General features: G+C 38.5%; 1 protein-coding gene across 5 annotated transcripts in view; it reads right to left on the bottom strand.

Moving 5' to 3' along the window:
* Window positions 1-18,405, bottom strand: part of RAPGEF4 (Rap guanine nucleotide exchange factor 4) — a 182,544-nt gene that overhangs the window by 52,182 nt on the left and 111,957 nt on the right. For 2 of the 5 annotated variants that reach the window (XM_081313440.1, XM_081313439.1), the window contains exon 1: window positions 3,174-3,276. In XM_081313440.1, the coding sequence (XP_081169566.1) occupies window positions 3,174-3,211 (38 nt within the window). In that variant the 5' untranslated portion in view covers window positions 3,212-3,276. Of the gene's footprint in view, window positions 1-3,173; window positions 3,328-18,405 lie in introns of those variants that run through there. The other 3 variants (XM_081313438.1, XM_081313436.1, XM_081313437.1) reach the window with 3 other exon arrangements.

The raw sequence follows: 18,405 nt of genomic DNA, 5'->3' as shown, positions 1-18,405 counted from the left end.
AGTGCATTCAGTGACTGGATAGCTTGAAGCCAAAAAGATGACCAGTGATTGGCTGGCATTCTCTGCCTTTTGCCGTGAGAATACTAGATTGAACAATGATTGCTCAATGATCTCTATAAGTTCCAGACTCGGAAACATACAGTTAGTTCTTGCTTAACATCTGGACTGGGAACTCTGTCCCTAAGCGATAAACTACCAGTATATCCTCTTTTCTCCCCATTTTGTTCTCCTTTTCAATTGTCCTTGTCTTCTTTGGCCAGTTTAGAACATTTAAAATTGGCAGACAATGATCATGTGAAGAAATTGTAAGCTGTTATAAAAGCACACTGTGAATAACAAAGCAATAGAAAGTTTTGTATAGGTCTCAGTGTATTCCTGGCTGCAGGAATCCACGATGCCATGGCCTGACCTCAAAAGCCCTCCTGAGGATTAAGAAAGAGGATTGGAAAAGCCCGAAACAGATCCTGTGCTGATAGGTAGCAGCAATCTAAGATCAATATCTGTCTCACCACTTCTGCCCTGGGCCCAACAGATCCTGCCTAGATTAGGAGCCTTCTGAGAACACTATATATCTGTCAAGAAGAATATTTTTTTTATAATTTTAAACAATAGCAGTTATTCCTTCAGGATGAGGGCTACAGCTGATTTTTGAATGATGTGCCAAAGATGGGAGCCTAAACAGTGGAGGCACCAGCATCCAGGAGTGAGGATAAAAAAGGGCACGTCCTGGCAGTGTAATTAAAGCCCACCCCTTTGTGAATGCAGCTTCAATGCAGATAAAAAGGCGGGGGGGGGGGAGCTTCAATTATGCCACCAGAATCACTGTCTTGCCTTTTTTTGACCACTACCACCTACATCCCCTGGATACCAGTGAGTGGATTTGTCCAAGGGTGGGGGGGAAATACATTTGTTTTTATTTTAACTTAAAAGTTTTTAAAAGTCATTGAGAAGTTTAAGGAGATGCATTAATAACTTGGGCGAGGGGAACTTCACTTGGCCTTGGTTGGGCAGTGAAGTTTGGATTTAAAACATAAATGACAACCATGACATATGTTACAGATAGATTAGAATATCTTGTTAATGTTCTAAACTCTTTTCAGAAAAATGTAACACAAAAATTTGGTTAATATAGCTTTTAAGGAATAACACGTTTTCTATTTATAAACTTCCGTTGTTCCAGGAAACTAGAGGTTTTGTTTACTTAAACCAAACCTGACACAGTTTCAAAAGGATTGTGATTCATTGCTACGTATAGGGAAAGCAACCTTATTTAACAATGCAAATATAATCATCTTGTTTCTCAGACAATAGCCTCATCACATGCAATCTACCATTTCAGTGAGAGAGACAAAGAAAAAAGGAATATGTTGACATTGCTGAAATGACATGGAAGCTGAAGCCCTGTACTTCAATTTGTGCAAACATACCTCCAAGAATTAAAAATAAGACTGAATGCTTCCTACAAGCTTTGCTACAGCTGGTCCTTGACTTCTGACCGCACTGGGATTGGAACTTCCATGACTAATCAATGCAACTGTTAAGTGAATCACTGTGGCCTTGCCTGATTTAATGATCATTTTTGCCGTGGCTGTTAAGGAAATAATGTCCTCATTAAGCAAGCCTGGCTTCTTCCATTAGCTTTATTTGTTGAAACCCTCCTGGGAAGATTGTAAATCATAAGCATATGACTGCAGAATCCCTGTGAGAACCAGTCTTTTTTTTCCCCCCAGTACTATCGTAACTTTGAACAGTCACTAAACAAATAATTGTAAATAAAGAATTATCTGTAACCTCCTGGAGGAACATTGAAAGACATTTGTCCAGCAGCTTATGTTACAGCCATTAATTGGGAAATAAAGGTGATGGTTATTTATTTTTAAATTTGGACAACGTTTTAGAGAGAGAATGTGACAGATATATTGCATGAGCTTATAAAAACGAAGAACAGGCATACAACATCCAATGCTTGAGGACCAGTCGTTTCCAGTCTGCTACTCTGATGATAGTTCACATGTTGAATTAAATGTTGGTTAAACAAAATCCAGACTCTGTACCTTGATTCTAATTTAAAAAAAAACCTCTGACAATTAATAACTCCTAAAATATATACTTAAAATAAAAATATAAAATAAAGGGAACACTTAACAACACAATGTACTGTATTTAATAGTAGGATGTCTTATTTTGTGTTCCCTTTATTTTTTTGAGCAGTATATTTACTCTCCAAAGTAGAAAAAGGAACCCAAATAATATTTAATTCAGTTTTTCAGTGCTCTGAGGAAGTCACTAGTCTTAGTAGAAGAAAGGATAGAAATCTGTGTTTAATTCTTATTCTGCCAAAAATAAACTTGTTTTAGCAAGGCACTGCTGCCACCAGCAGGATCCATAAAAGAATGATGTTAAATATGCATAGTTGCTCAAATACACAACAGACAGTAGAAATATTGCCTGTTGCACATTTAATATGTACAATACACGTATTTTACATTGCAGGGGAACAGAAGAAGGGGACGACAGAGAATGAGGTGGCTGGACCGAGTCACTGAAGCAGTAGGCGTGAGCTTAAATGGACTCCAGAAGATGGTAGAGGACAGGAAGGCCTGGAGGAACGTTGTCCACGGGGTCACGATGGGTCGGACATGACTTTGCAACTAACAACAACAACAACTATATGGAAATATATACAAAATACTGACAATGCAATTCTACATTATGTCTATTCAGAAGTAAGCCCACAAATGTTAAAATGACTCTCAATAACAACTGGGGAACTGGTATCCTTCCATATATTGTTAGACATTAGATCCTATTATCCCCAGCCATTAGCAATTCTGGCTAATTAGGATTATAGTTTGAGACTAAGTTTGAAGAGAAAGGCCCAATTTAACAATTGTCTGCTCAGTTTAAGGAAAGTAGACACAGGCGGCATTTTAGACAACCACAGTCTTCTTTGACTCAAGTTGCCTGAATGATGTTTGTACCATTAAATCTTCAAATAGTCCAGAATTCAATGTGCTGTTAAGCCACAGGTTTCAAATGGCTAAAACATGCCTGAGATCTACAATACTGCCAATAATTCCAATATTTGCAAACTTGAAATGACCCAAAATTAATATTAAAAATCACAAGATGATACTCAAGCAAATATGAATATCGTATTTCACTCAAGATACCTGTAGGTCTTCAGGTGGTATTTCCGGTCTCTTATCATGTGAGGAGCACGGGAGAGGATAGTATTCCGTAATACCTTTCCAGCTCGGAGGATTTTTTCTGATGGTACCTGAAGGATGAGGAAGATAGAAGGCAGTAAAGCTATTTCACATTCTCCTGAAAAACATTAACAACTCTTTCACTCTTACATAGGAGAAACCTAGCACTTGACAAAACCAAGAAACATATGAAATATAAACTTCATTACCATAAAAGTATACGTTTTAATAAGGAACAACTAAATCCACACCTAGAAATTTCCATGCACCTGGAGTGTAGATCTCTATACTGTACTACAGGGGTCCCCACCTGTGGCCTGTGGCCCACTACCAGGCCGTGGCCTGCTGGCCACTGGGCTGTCGGACAGGCTGGCCAGTGTGCGCACGTGTGCATGCACACACCCCACTCATGCTAGCACCGCAGCTGCGGAGCGTGAAAATGGGACACCGCACTGTGAGGTGCAAATACAGGCCATTGCCACACCTCAGGGTGTGAAAATGGGCCACCGCCATGCCTTGGGCCATGAAAACGGGATGCCGTTGTGCTGCGGGGTGCAGAAACGGGACGACACACCATGGGGCATGAAAACGGGATGCCGCACCATGCAAAAATAGGGGAGGGCTAGCTAGTATCACAGGGGCGTAAAATGCTGCCCCCTCCCTTTCCCGGCAGTCCGCCAACCGAGAAAGGTTGGTGACCTCTGCTGTACTAGATATTCATCTGCAGGCTGGCATTTCCATAAAATGATTACACTTCCCAGTTTCCATCAAGAGCATAAATATTTAAATGAATGAAGCCACTCTGGGTGGCAGTTCTGAGAATTGCCATGCCTGGAATAAAATGCTGGAACAGAGACTTTTTCCCACCCACTTTCACCAACTATGTTGTTGCTTTAGAGCAACTTCCACCAAAGCCACTCAGATGTAACTTCAGTCCAACACATGCCGAATGACATGAAGTTTTGGAAGTCTGTTTTAAACACAGTTTGAAGTTTCTCCTCCACTACTCATATTAGAAATTTAACCTGACTCTAAGCATGCTGGGATGTGCTACAGCAAAGTTCCAGGGCATTATTTTCTGTCTACGCAGTAGCTGTCCAATTATATAAATGCAAACTATAAAGTGTCCTTTAAGTCAGGTTTGTCTTCTGATGAGTTCATTGGCTTGTTCATGAATTTTGCTTGGTAGCAATACATGAATGAATTGCCATTACTTTCTTCTGTGATGTTTTTTGGCTTCCCAATCTAGACTACAGCTTTGGAATTTCCTATTGTCTCCCATCCAAGTATTTACCAGCACAGACCCTGCTTAACTTTCCAAGATCAGCCGAAGCCATCTAGGTTAGTCTAACTTTCAATCAAAACATTTTCATTTTTAATGTCGTCTCCCATTCTTAAAAGTATCAAGTCCTATCTGACAAATGCATGGGGCTCTATAACTATGAAGAAAACAAGGCTGAATAAATCTGGCTTTCCCAAGGAATGTAACAGACAGAAAAGAACCACCACAGTTCTCTATTTGCAACTTATGGTAATTTCAAATGACTTTGAAAATATAGCTGTTAATGCAAGTAGCATGATATCTACATATTCTGCCAAATAATTAATAGGCAATACGGGGGGGGGGGGAATACATACATATATGTCCTAGGTGCATATGCAATCTGTATCAGCATTTATATACTGCAATGGCATTATTTTTGGTAAAACCAATGATAAAACAACATAATGATCAATTTAAACAATGCAATAATTTCTAAATTATTTAGAAATCTTACAGTAAACATCTTTGTTACGTTAGCACTGATAATATCTGCTGATTAGAGAATCACATTACAAATTATCTCAATTTTTCAAGGCTTTTTGCATAAGCAATTCCTTATTGTCCCTGAAATGGATTTAGATGGCCAAAGGGAGATACGCTGGTCAGCAGAAAATCAAAGAAACAAAAGCACCACTGATGGAAGAGCGCAAACATGCATGTGACATTTTAAAGAACATAGTATTCTAAAAGCAAACAAGTTGGAATCTTAAATGTTATAAAGCAAATTCTTAACTGTGGTAAGACATATATATGACAATCCAGAATAATTAGGCACTATGTTGAGATAAAATCAGGAAGAAATATATATGACTGTGTTAAGGTTAAAGGTAAAGGTAAAGGTTCCCCCGCACATGCGTGCTAGTCGTTTCCGACTCTAGGGGCCGGTGCTCATCTCCGTTTCAAAGCTAAAGAGCCAGCGCTTGTCCGAGGACATCTCCGTGGTCATGTGGCCGGCATGACTAGACGCCAAAGGCGCATGGAACGCTGTTACCTTCCCACCGTAGTGGTCCCTATTTTTCTACTTGCATTTTTACGTGCTTTCGAACTGCTACGTTTGACTGTGTTAAAATGAGATAATAAGATGCTCACACACCAAAACCAAAACTGTGCTAATAGCAAATCCTTCTGTAACTGGACATTCACCTCCTGCAAATCATGAGTTGAAAATAATGTCTTCTTGGGTCAATTTTGCACATCTTGTACAACAGTCCTATAAAACTGTTTGTGAATAATTCTCTTCTCACTACATAAATAGTCCATCTTTTTTTTTAATTATTTCCATAGCCAACTCCCTTTCTGACAGATTCAATCAATTTCAAAAGGTCTTAGAAAAAAAATCAGAGTTCATTGGTCTGATTTCTGGTGCCATACCAAAATAATTACTCTGATTATGAAACCTAGAATCATCACGCTGGGTATAAAAATAAAAAAAATCCAGAGGCTAGGGTTTTACACATAATACAATTAAAAAAACAGATGCAAGAGTTATATCAATAATTTGGAATTTCTGTTTCTGATTATATAGTACAGCGTCCGTTTTCATGATTTCTTTGGTTGGTTTTAATTTGACTTGTTTTTCATCTATTTTTAGGTAGTTTGGGTAGTTTGAGGCATTAATAAGCTAGAACAGAAATTGTTTCACATTTCAGTAGAATAATTTTGAAAAGTAGAAAGACATGACTAGTTGTACAAATTATTTAATATTTGTTTAGCCTTCAATTTCAGACTTTTTTAAAAAAAACAAAAAACAGAAATATCTCAGTATTTAGAATTGGCAAAAAACGTATTTGCAGTCAACTGAGAGCATAATGTCAATTCACACAAATAATAAGCATAGCAATATAAGGTGCACATGTTAGAATACCTTCTCACATTCCCTTCCCATCTTTTCAAAGGTACCTGATTTTAGGTATTCACTTTCAAAGAAGCAGTGGGTACATATATTCATTCAGATTCCACCGTTTCTCAGAGAGTTCAAGGAGCTTACTAGGTGCCTTCCCTTCCCCAATTTCAACTGATATAGTGAGGGAAGTTGGACTGAGAATGAATGAATGGCCTAAACGAGCTCTGCGCTCTGTGCTCGAGGGGACTAACTAAGTCACTACACTATTATACATTGCTTCTGATTTTTTTAAGAGGACAAGTTCAGAAAATGGTACAAGAGATTTATTTGCCACAGTGGCTGCTGGCCTGTGGTTTCCTTTAGAGTTCCATCTTGCTTTTAAGCCTCATGATCTTAACCCCGTGGTGGTGAACCTATGGCACGCGTGCCACAGGTGGCACGCAGAGCCCTCTCTGTGGGCACGGGCACCATCACCCCTTCAAGCTGGGTTTTATAAAACCTTTTCGCTTTAGGCCTCCACCACCGTGTGCAAAAAAAAGGTTCAATCAATCAATCAATTCCAACTTCTTGCGGGAAAAAAAAGATCTCGCAAAGTTGGAATTGATTGATTGAACTTTTTAGTCCCACCTAGTCTGCCGTTACCACCACAGCCATGCCCACCCAATGGGCCACGCCCACCCAATGGGCCACACCCACCCAACGGGCCACGCCCACCAGGCACCCGACGATATATAAGTGGGTTTTGGGTTGCAGTTTGGGCACTCAGTCTCTAAAAGGTTTACCATCACTGTCTTAATCTGTACATGGAGAGTTTTCTGCTGTCTTCAGGATTGATTACAGCCATGGAATAGATGTGGGCAAAGAGTCCTCAGAATTGAAGCATAATTCAAAGAGGGCAGAGATGCTCCTAGTTAACTAAATCATGGAACAAGGACTTAACCAATAATAATAATAATAATAATAATAATAATAATAATAATAATAATAATAATAATAATAATAATAATAATAATAATAAAAAAGTTGGAAGGGACCTTGGAGGTCATCTAGTCCAACCCCCTGCTCAGGCAGGAAACCTTATACCATTTCAGGCAAATGGCTGTCCAGTCTCTTCTTAAAAACCTCCAGTGTTGGAGCATTCACCACCTCTGGAGGCAGGTTGTTCCACTGGTTAATTGTTCTAACTGTCAGGAAGTTTCTCCTTAGTTCTATGTTGCTTCTCTCCTTGACTAGTTTCCATCCGTTGCTCACTATGTTAGGTGAGATTACACAACCTTTGAAGACTCAGGTTTAGAGAGAGGATACCCTCCAGGATCCAACCCTGAACCTGTATCCTAAGGCTTCAACATTACTCAGGAATGAATCCGTGTAGCAAAGGCTACTCCAGCTGCCATTCCTATGCCAGGAGATACCAAACCTGGTCACGGGGATATATACCTTATCTTCATTCCATTTAATTTAATACAATGTGCTCTATGGAGATCTCTATTCCAGAAATATTGGGAAATTTAAGGTAGTGTCTATGGAGATTCTCAGTCATCCAGGTCATGGTTGTCCCCAAGGTTGTTTTTTCCAAGAGGCAGCTAGACTTTCTTGTTTTTCTTTGAAGACGTTTCACTTCTCATCCAAGAAGCTTCATCCAAGCTCTGACTGGATGGTGAAGAATGGGAGGATTTATATTCCTTGCAGACAGCTGGTCATTTGCATTCTTTCGGAGAGTCGTTGAGGCCACTTGGGGGTTTCTCTGTGTCCTCAGGGTCACCTGAGTAGTGCAAATAAGGACTGTGCTGTGGAGCTGTGCTTTCTGCAGGATGGTTTCTGCCCTGTGTCCCTTCACTGTTGAACACAGGCACAGGCTGTTGGGGATGAGTCTGTGTTGTCTGCATCTCAAACTGAAGCGCAAACGGTTTCTGTAGTCTGCAATTTTTCTGGAAATCCATTCATACAGTCTGCGCCCGTGTTCCAAGAAATTCCAAGAAGGCTGGGAATAAACAGAACTGACCAGGGTTCACAATCTTTTTTAATAAGCCATCAAAGCACTCTGATGGATGGCAATACAACAAGTTTAATAAAAACAACTATGATTTCATGAATGAGATGGGGGCACTTGAATGATAAAATCTTCCCATGAAAGCACTCCTAATAATTTTATCTGTATTTTATTGTTACGTGTCCAGCATATGATGCTTAGCAAAATTACAGAATGTAAAAAAAAACCCCACTGATGACAATTTAATCCAATATCCAGGAGTTCCTTAGGAACTCAGGCAAAAATAGCACACTGCATTAATTTAAGAAGAGCAAATTAAATATTATTTCTATTTTAGTGACCTCAGTTAATTCAGGTTGCTATTGAAAAAAAAGTCTTTTTAACATTTCATAGTGCAATAGTTAAAGCCAATGTAACTCAAAGCACAATGTCAGAAGCACATTATTTAGCATTTTGCAGTGGGCTGCTTCAAACTATAAGTGTCTTTCCAGAAACACACACATCGCCCTGCCACAAAATGACCAAGCCATTACCAAAATGATACATTACTGCCGATGTCAGTAGTAATTCTTTGCCAAGAAAAAGAAAAGGAATGTGAACCAGAATAGGGTCTGCACACAAACACACGCTGAACAACCGGAACGCAACTAATGATGCCTCATTTTCTTGTCATTTTTGTGCTCTTCCAACTAGCGCCAAACAGGTGCTTTAACTGCTTTGCATGAATCGAATAAATTGCTTCAAAAGGCAAAACTAGCATGCGTATAGTATAGTTCAATCTAAGGCTGCCATTGCCATGGTCATTCTCAGTCGGAAGAAAGAAATTGCTTGCCATAAATGTTTTAATCTAAGTAAAAGAGGTGAATTGGCAACCTCTTTAGCTGGAATAAAGCATTCCTATTTAAATAATTTTGATGTAAGAAAATCAAGAAGGGAGGGGAAACTGAAGGGAAAATATCTTTGCCATAGTCAGACACAAAATAATGTGCTTGGCTCAGAGTGCTATTTCTGATGTCTTGCTCATTCTGTGCAACAGATTTCTTGAAGTGACTCAGCAGGCTCTCTCTCTCTCTCTCTCTCTCTCTCTCACACACACACACACACACACACACACACACACACACACACACACACTCCCTCTCATTCTCTCTCTCTCTCTCTCACACACACACACACACACTCCCTCCCTCATTCTCTCTCTCTCTCTCTCTCTCTCTCACACACACACACACACACACACACTCCCTCCCTCTCATTCTCTCTCTCTCTCTCTCTCTCTCACACACACACACACACACACATACACACTCCCTCCCTCCCTCCCTCTCATTCTCTCTCTCTCTCAGAGAAATAAAGGTGTTTGGAGATTGCATTTGATTTTCAGGTTGTTATTCCATTGACCTTTGTAGGAAAGAAAGAAAGCTTGGTGGGTCTTTCTTAATTTATTCCTCGAGAGACCATCATGCGACAGAGGCAGTTAAAAAATAGTTAAAAGGATATTTGGGAGAATTTTAGAGAATACTTACACTGCACAGGCTGCTTGCTAAAGTCATAACTGGCTTTCCATCAAAATTGTTAAGCTGTAAATCTTTACACGGATAAATAGAGCAAGTGGCAAGAACCTTGTCTTAAGAAGGTTATCTATCTATCCTTTCTTTATATTTAAATTAACTTGATAATATAATGACCCAGCCCTAAACCATCTCCAAGGGCTTTAGAGGCAAACAACTTGCTTAACAGCAGCTTAAATGTGTAATAAATCATGTGTTTTTATATAACTGTTCAATATTTTTATACTACAGTGCAAACAATGGGATAATTCTCTGCAGGAGGCTTGGAAATGTAATTTTTACAGCTCAGGATTACCAATTCTAAATTGTTCCTGACTGGAAAATCTTTCTAAAGTGGAGAATGAGTAAACTAAATTACAAAGATATTAAACATCCGCTCCGAACAGATACAATATCAGTATCATTTTTTCTTTATCAATTCCTTTCTCTTTAAATTCCGACCACATTGGCACCATCATTCTCTTTCCTAAATAAAGAAAGGCTTCCAGAGTATACTTTTACCAATTATTCCATTAGCTTCATGTTATATTTTCATACTATAACACCAATGTTTAGAATTATTTGAAAGACAGGTATTCACAATGCCTGTAATACACATTTACATTTTAAAAGAAGTCTTTCAAAACTGAATCATTGTAAGATTCATAGGCATGTTTCAAATATAGATGCCAAATGCATCAATTGCATGAAGAACTGAACATTGAAAAAAGCAATATTCCATTTTACTGTCATTATTTTTCTACCCTGAAAATATCCAATTGCAAAAACTAAGAGAACACGCACCTACTGATTATAATATATGAGAACAAGAGGATAATATCCTTTTTTATTACACTTTTTGTGATCCATCTGATGGGATCTTTTTTGTGGTTTTGCATTCTGTCTCTTGTATATTAGTATACAAGTCACCACTTAATAACCACCCTAGTCATCTCAAAAGAAAATCATATGTACAATTCATCCTAAATTGCCATTTCCGTTTTGATATCTCTTGTTCTGCAAATCAGATTTCTTAAAACATGGCATGTCACACTTAAAAGTAAATAATAGAGCCTTCTGGGGCAAGTATGGAGAACTGATGACTATGGCAAAGACTAAGGAACCAATGAGTAGATCACTTCCTTGGAACCTCTTCAGTAGGGATTGAATAGGACAGGGGTAGGCAACCTTGGCTCTTTTATGACTCGTGGACTTCAAATCCCAGAATTCCTGAGCCAGCACAGCTCAGGAATTCTGGGAGTTGAAGTTCACGAGTCATAAAAGAGCCAAAGTTGCCTACCCCTGGAATAGGAGGTCTCTCACTTGTGCTTTGAATGGCTGCTCCTCATGAGGAGACTACAGGTATCACTTTTCAATGGGTTTGAGATGCAGGAGATGATGACAGATTTGCAAAACTCATTTTCTAATTACTTTCAGACATATTCTAAACCTGTTAGAAACTTTAGGATAGGTTTGAAAAGTCTTCATTGAGTGAATTTATGTGCAACTTGAATAAAAAAAACCAATAATTACGAGCTTAAGAACTTATAGAACTTGAAATAAGCAGCAAGAAAACTAAATAGGTTTTTGTCTAAGAAAGATATAAATAAAGAGTCCAGATAAATTTGGAATATTGACTTTTAGCCTAAGGTTTTGGAATTAACTATAAAAAACAACCTTGTGGGGAAAAAGACTAGTCTGGTTATCCTGATAATTGCAAATTAAAACAAAAGATGACTTTAGCCTGATAAAAAAATAATCTAAAAACATTGTTACAACAAATAAACTCCTGAATCTACACCAGCTTTCTCTATTTCTCTAGCCTTTCCTGGAATAAAATAACTTGCCAATTGTCTAGAGGTAAGAGCAGAGCTGGCCTGTAGAGAATCTATGGCAATAGATATTTTGCTGGGCAAAAACTTAAGAACAAATCATCAAAGTTATTTTGCTAGCATGTTCAGCTCTCCCTTGTTTTCAACATCCCTAAGCAGAATCTGAACAAATTCTTGAGATGCTGTACAAATAATCAATTTTTTTTTAATCCCATTTATATCCCGCCCTTCTCCGAAGACTCAGGGCGGCTTACAATCTAAGAAGCACAAATCAATGTGCTTAGCGATAGCCTTCATTCTATGTATATGCCTGCTTATTAGGGCTTTCGGGGGCCCCCCCAAGCGGCATTTTTACAAAGTCAGCTTAATTGCCCCCAACAATCTGGGTCCTCATTTTACCTACCTCGGAAGGATGGAAGGCTGAGTCAACCTTGAGCCTGGTGGGACTCGAACCTGCACTAATTGCAGGCAGCTGGTGTTACTTAGGGAGGCATTAGCCCACTGCTCCACCAAGCTTCCTGCCTCCTTTGGATAAGTGGACATAACATTCCAGCAAATTTCAGTCAGATTCACAACTAAAGTTCCCATATTCGAAAGCAGGTAAAGCTTTTTTATACCAGAGACAGACATTAATAGCTGGAGAGCCAAAGAAACACAGAGAAGAAGTAGAAGCAGAAAAAAAACAACACCTGGATTTCTAGTTTTTACAATGCTGTCCAGCCACCTGGTTTCTTGTTCAGCATTCTGTGGATAAAATCATCCCAGGCTCAGAGGACTACATATAGAAAACATAATACACCCCTAGAGCAGTATAAACTCATATTTTCCAATGTTTAAGACAGCAATCAAGTCTACAACGTCTCTAATCAGAAAGTAGTAATTCAAAAAAACATGTGTCTTGAAAGAGAACTTTATTTCTGAAAGATCTGAAAATGCTTTACGAACAATCTTACTTCTTTTAGTATGTAAGATATTGATTCTGCCCAGGTGGTCTAATGCGTTTGGTAGGTTTTTGGAATGCTACAAAACTTGTTTCTAAAGCTAAAATTGGGGAAACATCCATACTATGTACAATATTTAAGGGAAAAGACAGCACCCAGCATTTTGGGGTAGCCACTAGCTTCCAGGCCATCATTTTCTGGTGTTAAGGATTTTTCTCCAATATATCACAGCAATTCTGCACTGGATACTACTGCTACTGCATAAGTTTATAATTGACAGATGGAATACAGCCTCATCAATCAAGACCAATTCAAACTCCAGAATTAGATCAGTTTCTGATTCTTCTTGTAAACTAATTGTAATTCTCAAATGAAGATACTGAGAACTACCTTCACTCCTAAACCACAGGGTACCATGTTTACTTATTTATTAGTTGCTTAATAAATTTATATGGCTGTCCATCCGTTATATATGACTCTGGGTAGTTAACATTTAGAACAAAATAAAATCTGAATAAAAGCACAACCAATGATTAAAAACAAAAACATTACACAGCATAAAATAGTAACCAAGAATAATTGAACACCTCACAGTCAATATAACCAAATGAAATGGGCTGACTCACACTATCACGGCTCCATGCTTGATTGCAAAGTGAAGTTTTAATATTTTGTGAAAGGTCATCAAGGTTGGGGCAAGTCTGATCTCCGAGGGGACAATATTCCAAGGAGCAGGGACCACAGTAGAAAAGATCCTCCTCCTAGTTCTCTTTAGATGGTACTCTTTTGCCAATGGGAACTGGAGGATGCATTTCCTACCTGATTTCATAGGACAGGTGGATATCACTAAGTCTTACTAATTTTGAATCAAAGCCTATTGTTCCCTGACCAGATCACTACGGCCTCCAGACACCGAGATAGAACATCCAGTGCATCACTCAGACAGCCCATATTGTATTGGAATATATGAATGACCTTGGTGAAAGAGAGGAGGAGATGCTCCAGGAGATCAAACTTGGAAAAGACCTGCACGAATGGATCAAATAGTTAAAAGTGGAGGCAGGAGCACCACAGAACTGCAGGCTGCCAGAAAGTGATCTGACCATGACAGAGGAGAAACAGAGACACCCCACCCGTAATTCTAGATCATGCTACCACTGCTGTGACACAAAAACCTGGCCAGGCAAGTGACCACTATTACGCACTATGCACTATTATGCACCATGACCTGGGGCAAGCCCATGGCTGTCATAATGGCCGTGAACTATCTCAGACCCCACACCGAGAAGGTAACTTAAGACCTTTCCCAAGACCTCTGCCAGCTCAGCCTTGCAGTCCAGGATCTTGAATAGGGATGTTCCTATACAGCAGAGGGGCTGATACAGTAGCTATAATCCCAACTGATTCCTAGAGCCCAAATAGGAACTTGCACCCAGCAGTCCCAGCAGTCTGTGGAGCAGGACCTATGAAGGCAACCCAAGTATCTCAGATGGCAATCGCTACACTTCCACCCCAGGCCTTGGCTCATGACACACCTGAAATCTGTCTGGGCATATCTCCATAATGGACATACCCTTCCAAGCCAGACAGATCTCAATAATATTATAGCCCTCTCATCCATGGTCAGATATAGATGAGGATGGATTTATTACAAACTGGCCTGGCATTCAATAGGAACAATTCAAAACCTGGGTCCTTGAAGTTCTGCTGACCAGGACACAGAGATGAGATCAGTGAGCTGGGAGAGATCACAGGCACCATATACCAAGAAACAACATAGAAAATCATGTTGCTGAGATTTTTTCCAATCGTAACTGTATTTTATCTGTTATTGTATCTTAACACTTTTTAAAAATTATTTTAATAGCTACTGTTGTTAATGTAATGCTATGAATCAACCACAGGATTCTGCTAACTAATTAAAAAAATCCCCATAATTTAAAAATCACAGCACCCAAGAGTCCCCCCCCCAATTTTTTTTTGAGGGGGGGAGGTTGTTAGCTAAATATTCTGAAGGAAGAAAAGTATTGTAAAAATGAAAAAAGATTCAGTGACAAACGTAGCACTCCAAAAGATCAACAATCGTATTTCTAATGCAAGCAGAATTCAGAACTTACTTACCAATTGTAGCCTAATTGGATTTTGGGTGCTATTTTGGCTTTCAGATGAGAGTAATTTCAGTACAGTATTTTCATATGTGTTATGTATTGCTGGAGGAAATAAGAATATCTTGAATCTTCTCAATATCCCAGCTAATATAGGTTTTTAAAAAATTCAGTTGCTTTAGTTTACACCAGTGTGTCCTAACGTTGAAACTCTGCATTAAACTATAAATCTGAATTACCTTAAGTCACCACACGTACTGGATATGTTCATGAAAGAATGATACAAATGGCAATGCAAAGTGTTCCACAAACTCAGGTTGCATAACAGCTTGAATACAACCAACATGTTTCAGTACTTCAACTTATATAAGAGAACTGACAAAGTGATGATCTGAACATAATGTCAAGACAAAGCAATCACACAAAGCTGTCTGGCACATACTTTTCCACTCACTGCTCCTCAGAGTGACATACTCTTTTATTCTTCCTTATACAATGTGATTCAGTCCCAGGCACTCAAGATATTTCTAATATATTTTAGTGATAATAGGTAGTTTTTGATTTACAGTCACAATTGGGACCAGAACTTCTGTTATTAAGTGAGGCAGTTGTTAAGTGAATTGCATCCAATTTTACAACTTTTTGTTGCTGTTGTTAAGCATATCACCATAGTTGTTCAGTGAATCACATGTTATTAAGTGAATTTGCCTTCCTCCATCCATTGACTTTCTTGTCAGAAGCTGGTTAGGAAAGTCAGAAATGGTGATCATATGGCCCCAAGACACGCAACCATCATAAATACATGTCAGTTACCAAGTGTCCAAATTGTGATTATGTGTCCATAAGGAGGCTGTGACAGTCCTAAGTGCAAGGACCAATTATAAGTCATTTTTCAGTGCCTCTGTAACTTTGGGCAGTCACTAAATGAATGGCTGCCACCAATGCATACTCAATCTGATGGCAGCAAAAGACACATAAAACAATGAATCCCATGAAATTAAAACTAGATCAAACCAAGTTATATATGAAATATATGTAATCAACACCTACATAAATGAAATGTAAAAAATCATAAAGATAAAACTGGAAAACATTTAAAAAAATTCACAGGGAGGGATGCAAAACATCTATTTGATATGGGTAGAGATATGCAGAGAAAAAGCAGAACGCAATTCCTGTTCACTCACAGTTCAGTGACCTCCATGGGAAACAAGGGATAGAATGAAGAAAACAACATTGCAACACATGGCCCACCTTTTCTGTACTTGTGTCATGATATCACACCCACCTACAGGAAGGGTGGAACTTGCAATAGGTTCTTGTCTATCAAGACAAGAATGTTCAGGTCTTTCATGCAGCCACAAGAGCAGTGGTGGGATTCAGCAGGTTTGTACCGGTTCAGTAGAACCGATAGCTAATTTTTTATAGACTTCAGCGAACCAGCTGAAGCCTTAGCCCTTTTTCACAAGGCCCAGAACAGACCACCAGAAGTGTGTGGACACCATTCCGGAAGTCCATTCTGGGCCTCGGAGGCCCAGACCCAGAACAGACTTCCGGAAGCGGCATCCGTGCAGAGAACCAGTTGTTCAGGTATATAAATCCTACCGCTGCGCAAGAGATCATCAAAGCATATGATATAACTCCTCCAGACCCTTAAGAGTCAAATAATGCTCCCTTGAAACAGTAAGCTAGGATCTGGTGAACCTTGGCTCAGTGAAGCACACAATCTTTTCTCTCTTGCTTGACTTCTTTGACTAAGCAAAACAGAAATTGTTTTGCTAAGCATATCATCTGAATCCTGCCCTTTGGCTGTTAAACTCTTGAGCAAGTTAATAAGCTGTAACCCAAGATCAACCTCTGGTTTCCAAAATTTGGTTTGTTGGAAAGGAACAAGTCAGAGTTCAAGATTCGGAAGACTCTCTATACAATTTCTGGTTTGTTTAGCCAAATGGAAGAGCTAAATGGAAGCCAAAGAAAAATGCACAATAGCAGAGTTCTTCTCTATGAAAACACAGCTACAAAGTGATATAATCTGAGAATTACTCATCTCTTTCCATTTCTCTTCCTCGAAAGGCTGACAAAGAATATGCTATTAATATTACTTATGCATCATATCTGGATGGTATCAGGACGTAGAGTATTGTTAGTTTCCTTACATTCAGTTGGAAGATCTCTTAAGTCATTGGAAAAATCCAGAACTGAAATTTGGCCCGATCTTTCTATTTAGTGGCCTACCAATAATCAAAATAGAAATCAGTAAGCCATTGTGGGCTTTTAAAAACCATTGTATGCTTTCCTCTGAAAACACTGGAATTAAGGAAGAGACCATCCAAAAATAGTTTCTTCTGATAAACAAGAAAAAAATTGCTGGCTCAAACATGTAATGCAGTCTAATTAAAAATATTTGTAACATCCTGTTTCATGCATTCCTGAGAGTTGGTATGCTGGACCTTTTCTCCACCCTATTTTTCAAATACTGATCTGCAAGTGCATCCTGACACAAAATGAAAACATCAATTTTGAAAAATAATAAAATGTTTTTTGATGCTGATCAAAATGATATGTGTGAGTTCCGGCACCTTTTTCTTTTACAAAAAAAGCACTGAATAAAGTGCTAGCATTACATCCTTTTCTCACTGCTGTGGTTATGCTGTATATTATAAATTAAACAATTCCAGATTTTCACAATTCCAGATGTGCTACATCACAATTTTGATCAATTTATCTAGCTTTGCTAGCTGCTGTTGATGGTAGTTGTAACTCCCCCCCCCATATACACCTATAATATATACATTATACACAAAATTTCACACATATGCACGTCCACAAACACACACACACACACACACACACTCTGCTGGACCAGGGTGGAATGGGCTAAAAATAATGATTATTTTGGCTGAAAATGATATGGTCACCTTCCAGGTAATTCCTAAACATACTTCTTCAAAAGGCAATTGGTCTTGCTTTGTTTTTCCTTGCAGACATTTTGCTTCTCATCCAAGAAGCTTCTTCAGTTCAGACTGAATGGTCGAAAATGAAAAGAGAGCAGTCAGTGATTGGTATCCAACTGATATGAGCTCTTAGACTAGGTTTGTTAGGCAGCATAGCGCTCATAAGATTGTCCACATATCCCCCTCCCTGAAAAGGTGATGTTCGATCGCTAATGATAGATGAACCATATATGATCTAGTACTAAACATAATGGCTGTGTCTATCTGAGATATCTTAACAAGGATAACACTGGTTGCACACTGCTTCCTGATAGTCAAGTAGTATCTAAAACTACAGAAAGAGAAATATCTTTGATATAATTTTTACTATTTTTATTATTATTATTATTATTATTATTATTATTATTATTATTATTATTATTATTATTATTATTATCATCATCATCATCACTATTATTATTTTTATTTTTATTCAGAAGTGACTTTAGGAGTTCTTAAACAATTTCAATTACTACTTCAATTGTTTGACAACCACTTTGTCAACCATTTTTCTAAAAACCCATCATTATGGTTAGTTCTATGTTTAGTCCCACTTAAAATACATCAATAGAATTCATTGAATTACTGTTTCACTGAGTTAACTTTGAATGAAGTCTT

Source organism: Vipera berus, assembly GCF_964194415.1.
Source record: "Vipera berus genome assembly, chromosome: 1".
In the NCBI taxonomy this organism is placed as follows: Eukaryota; Metazoa; Chordata; class Lepidosauria; order Squamata; family Viperidae; genus Vipera; species Vipera berus.
This window is presented reverse-complemented; position numbering and strand designations above follow the sequence as displayed.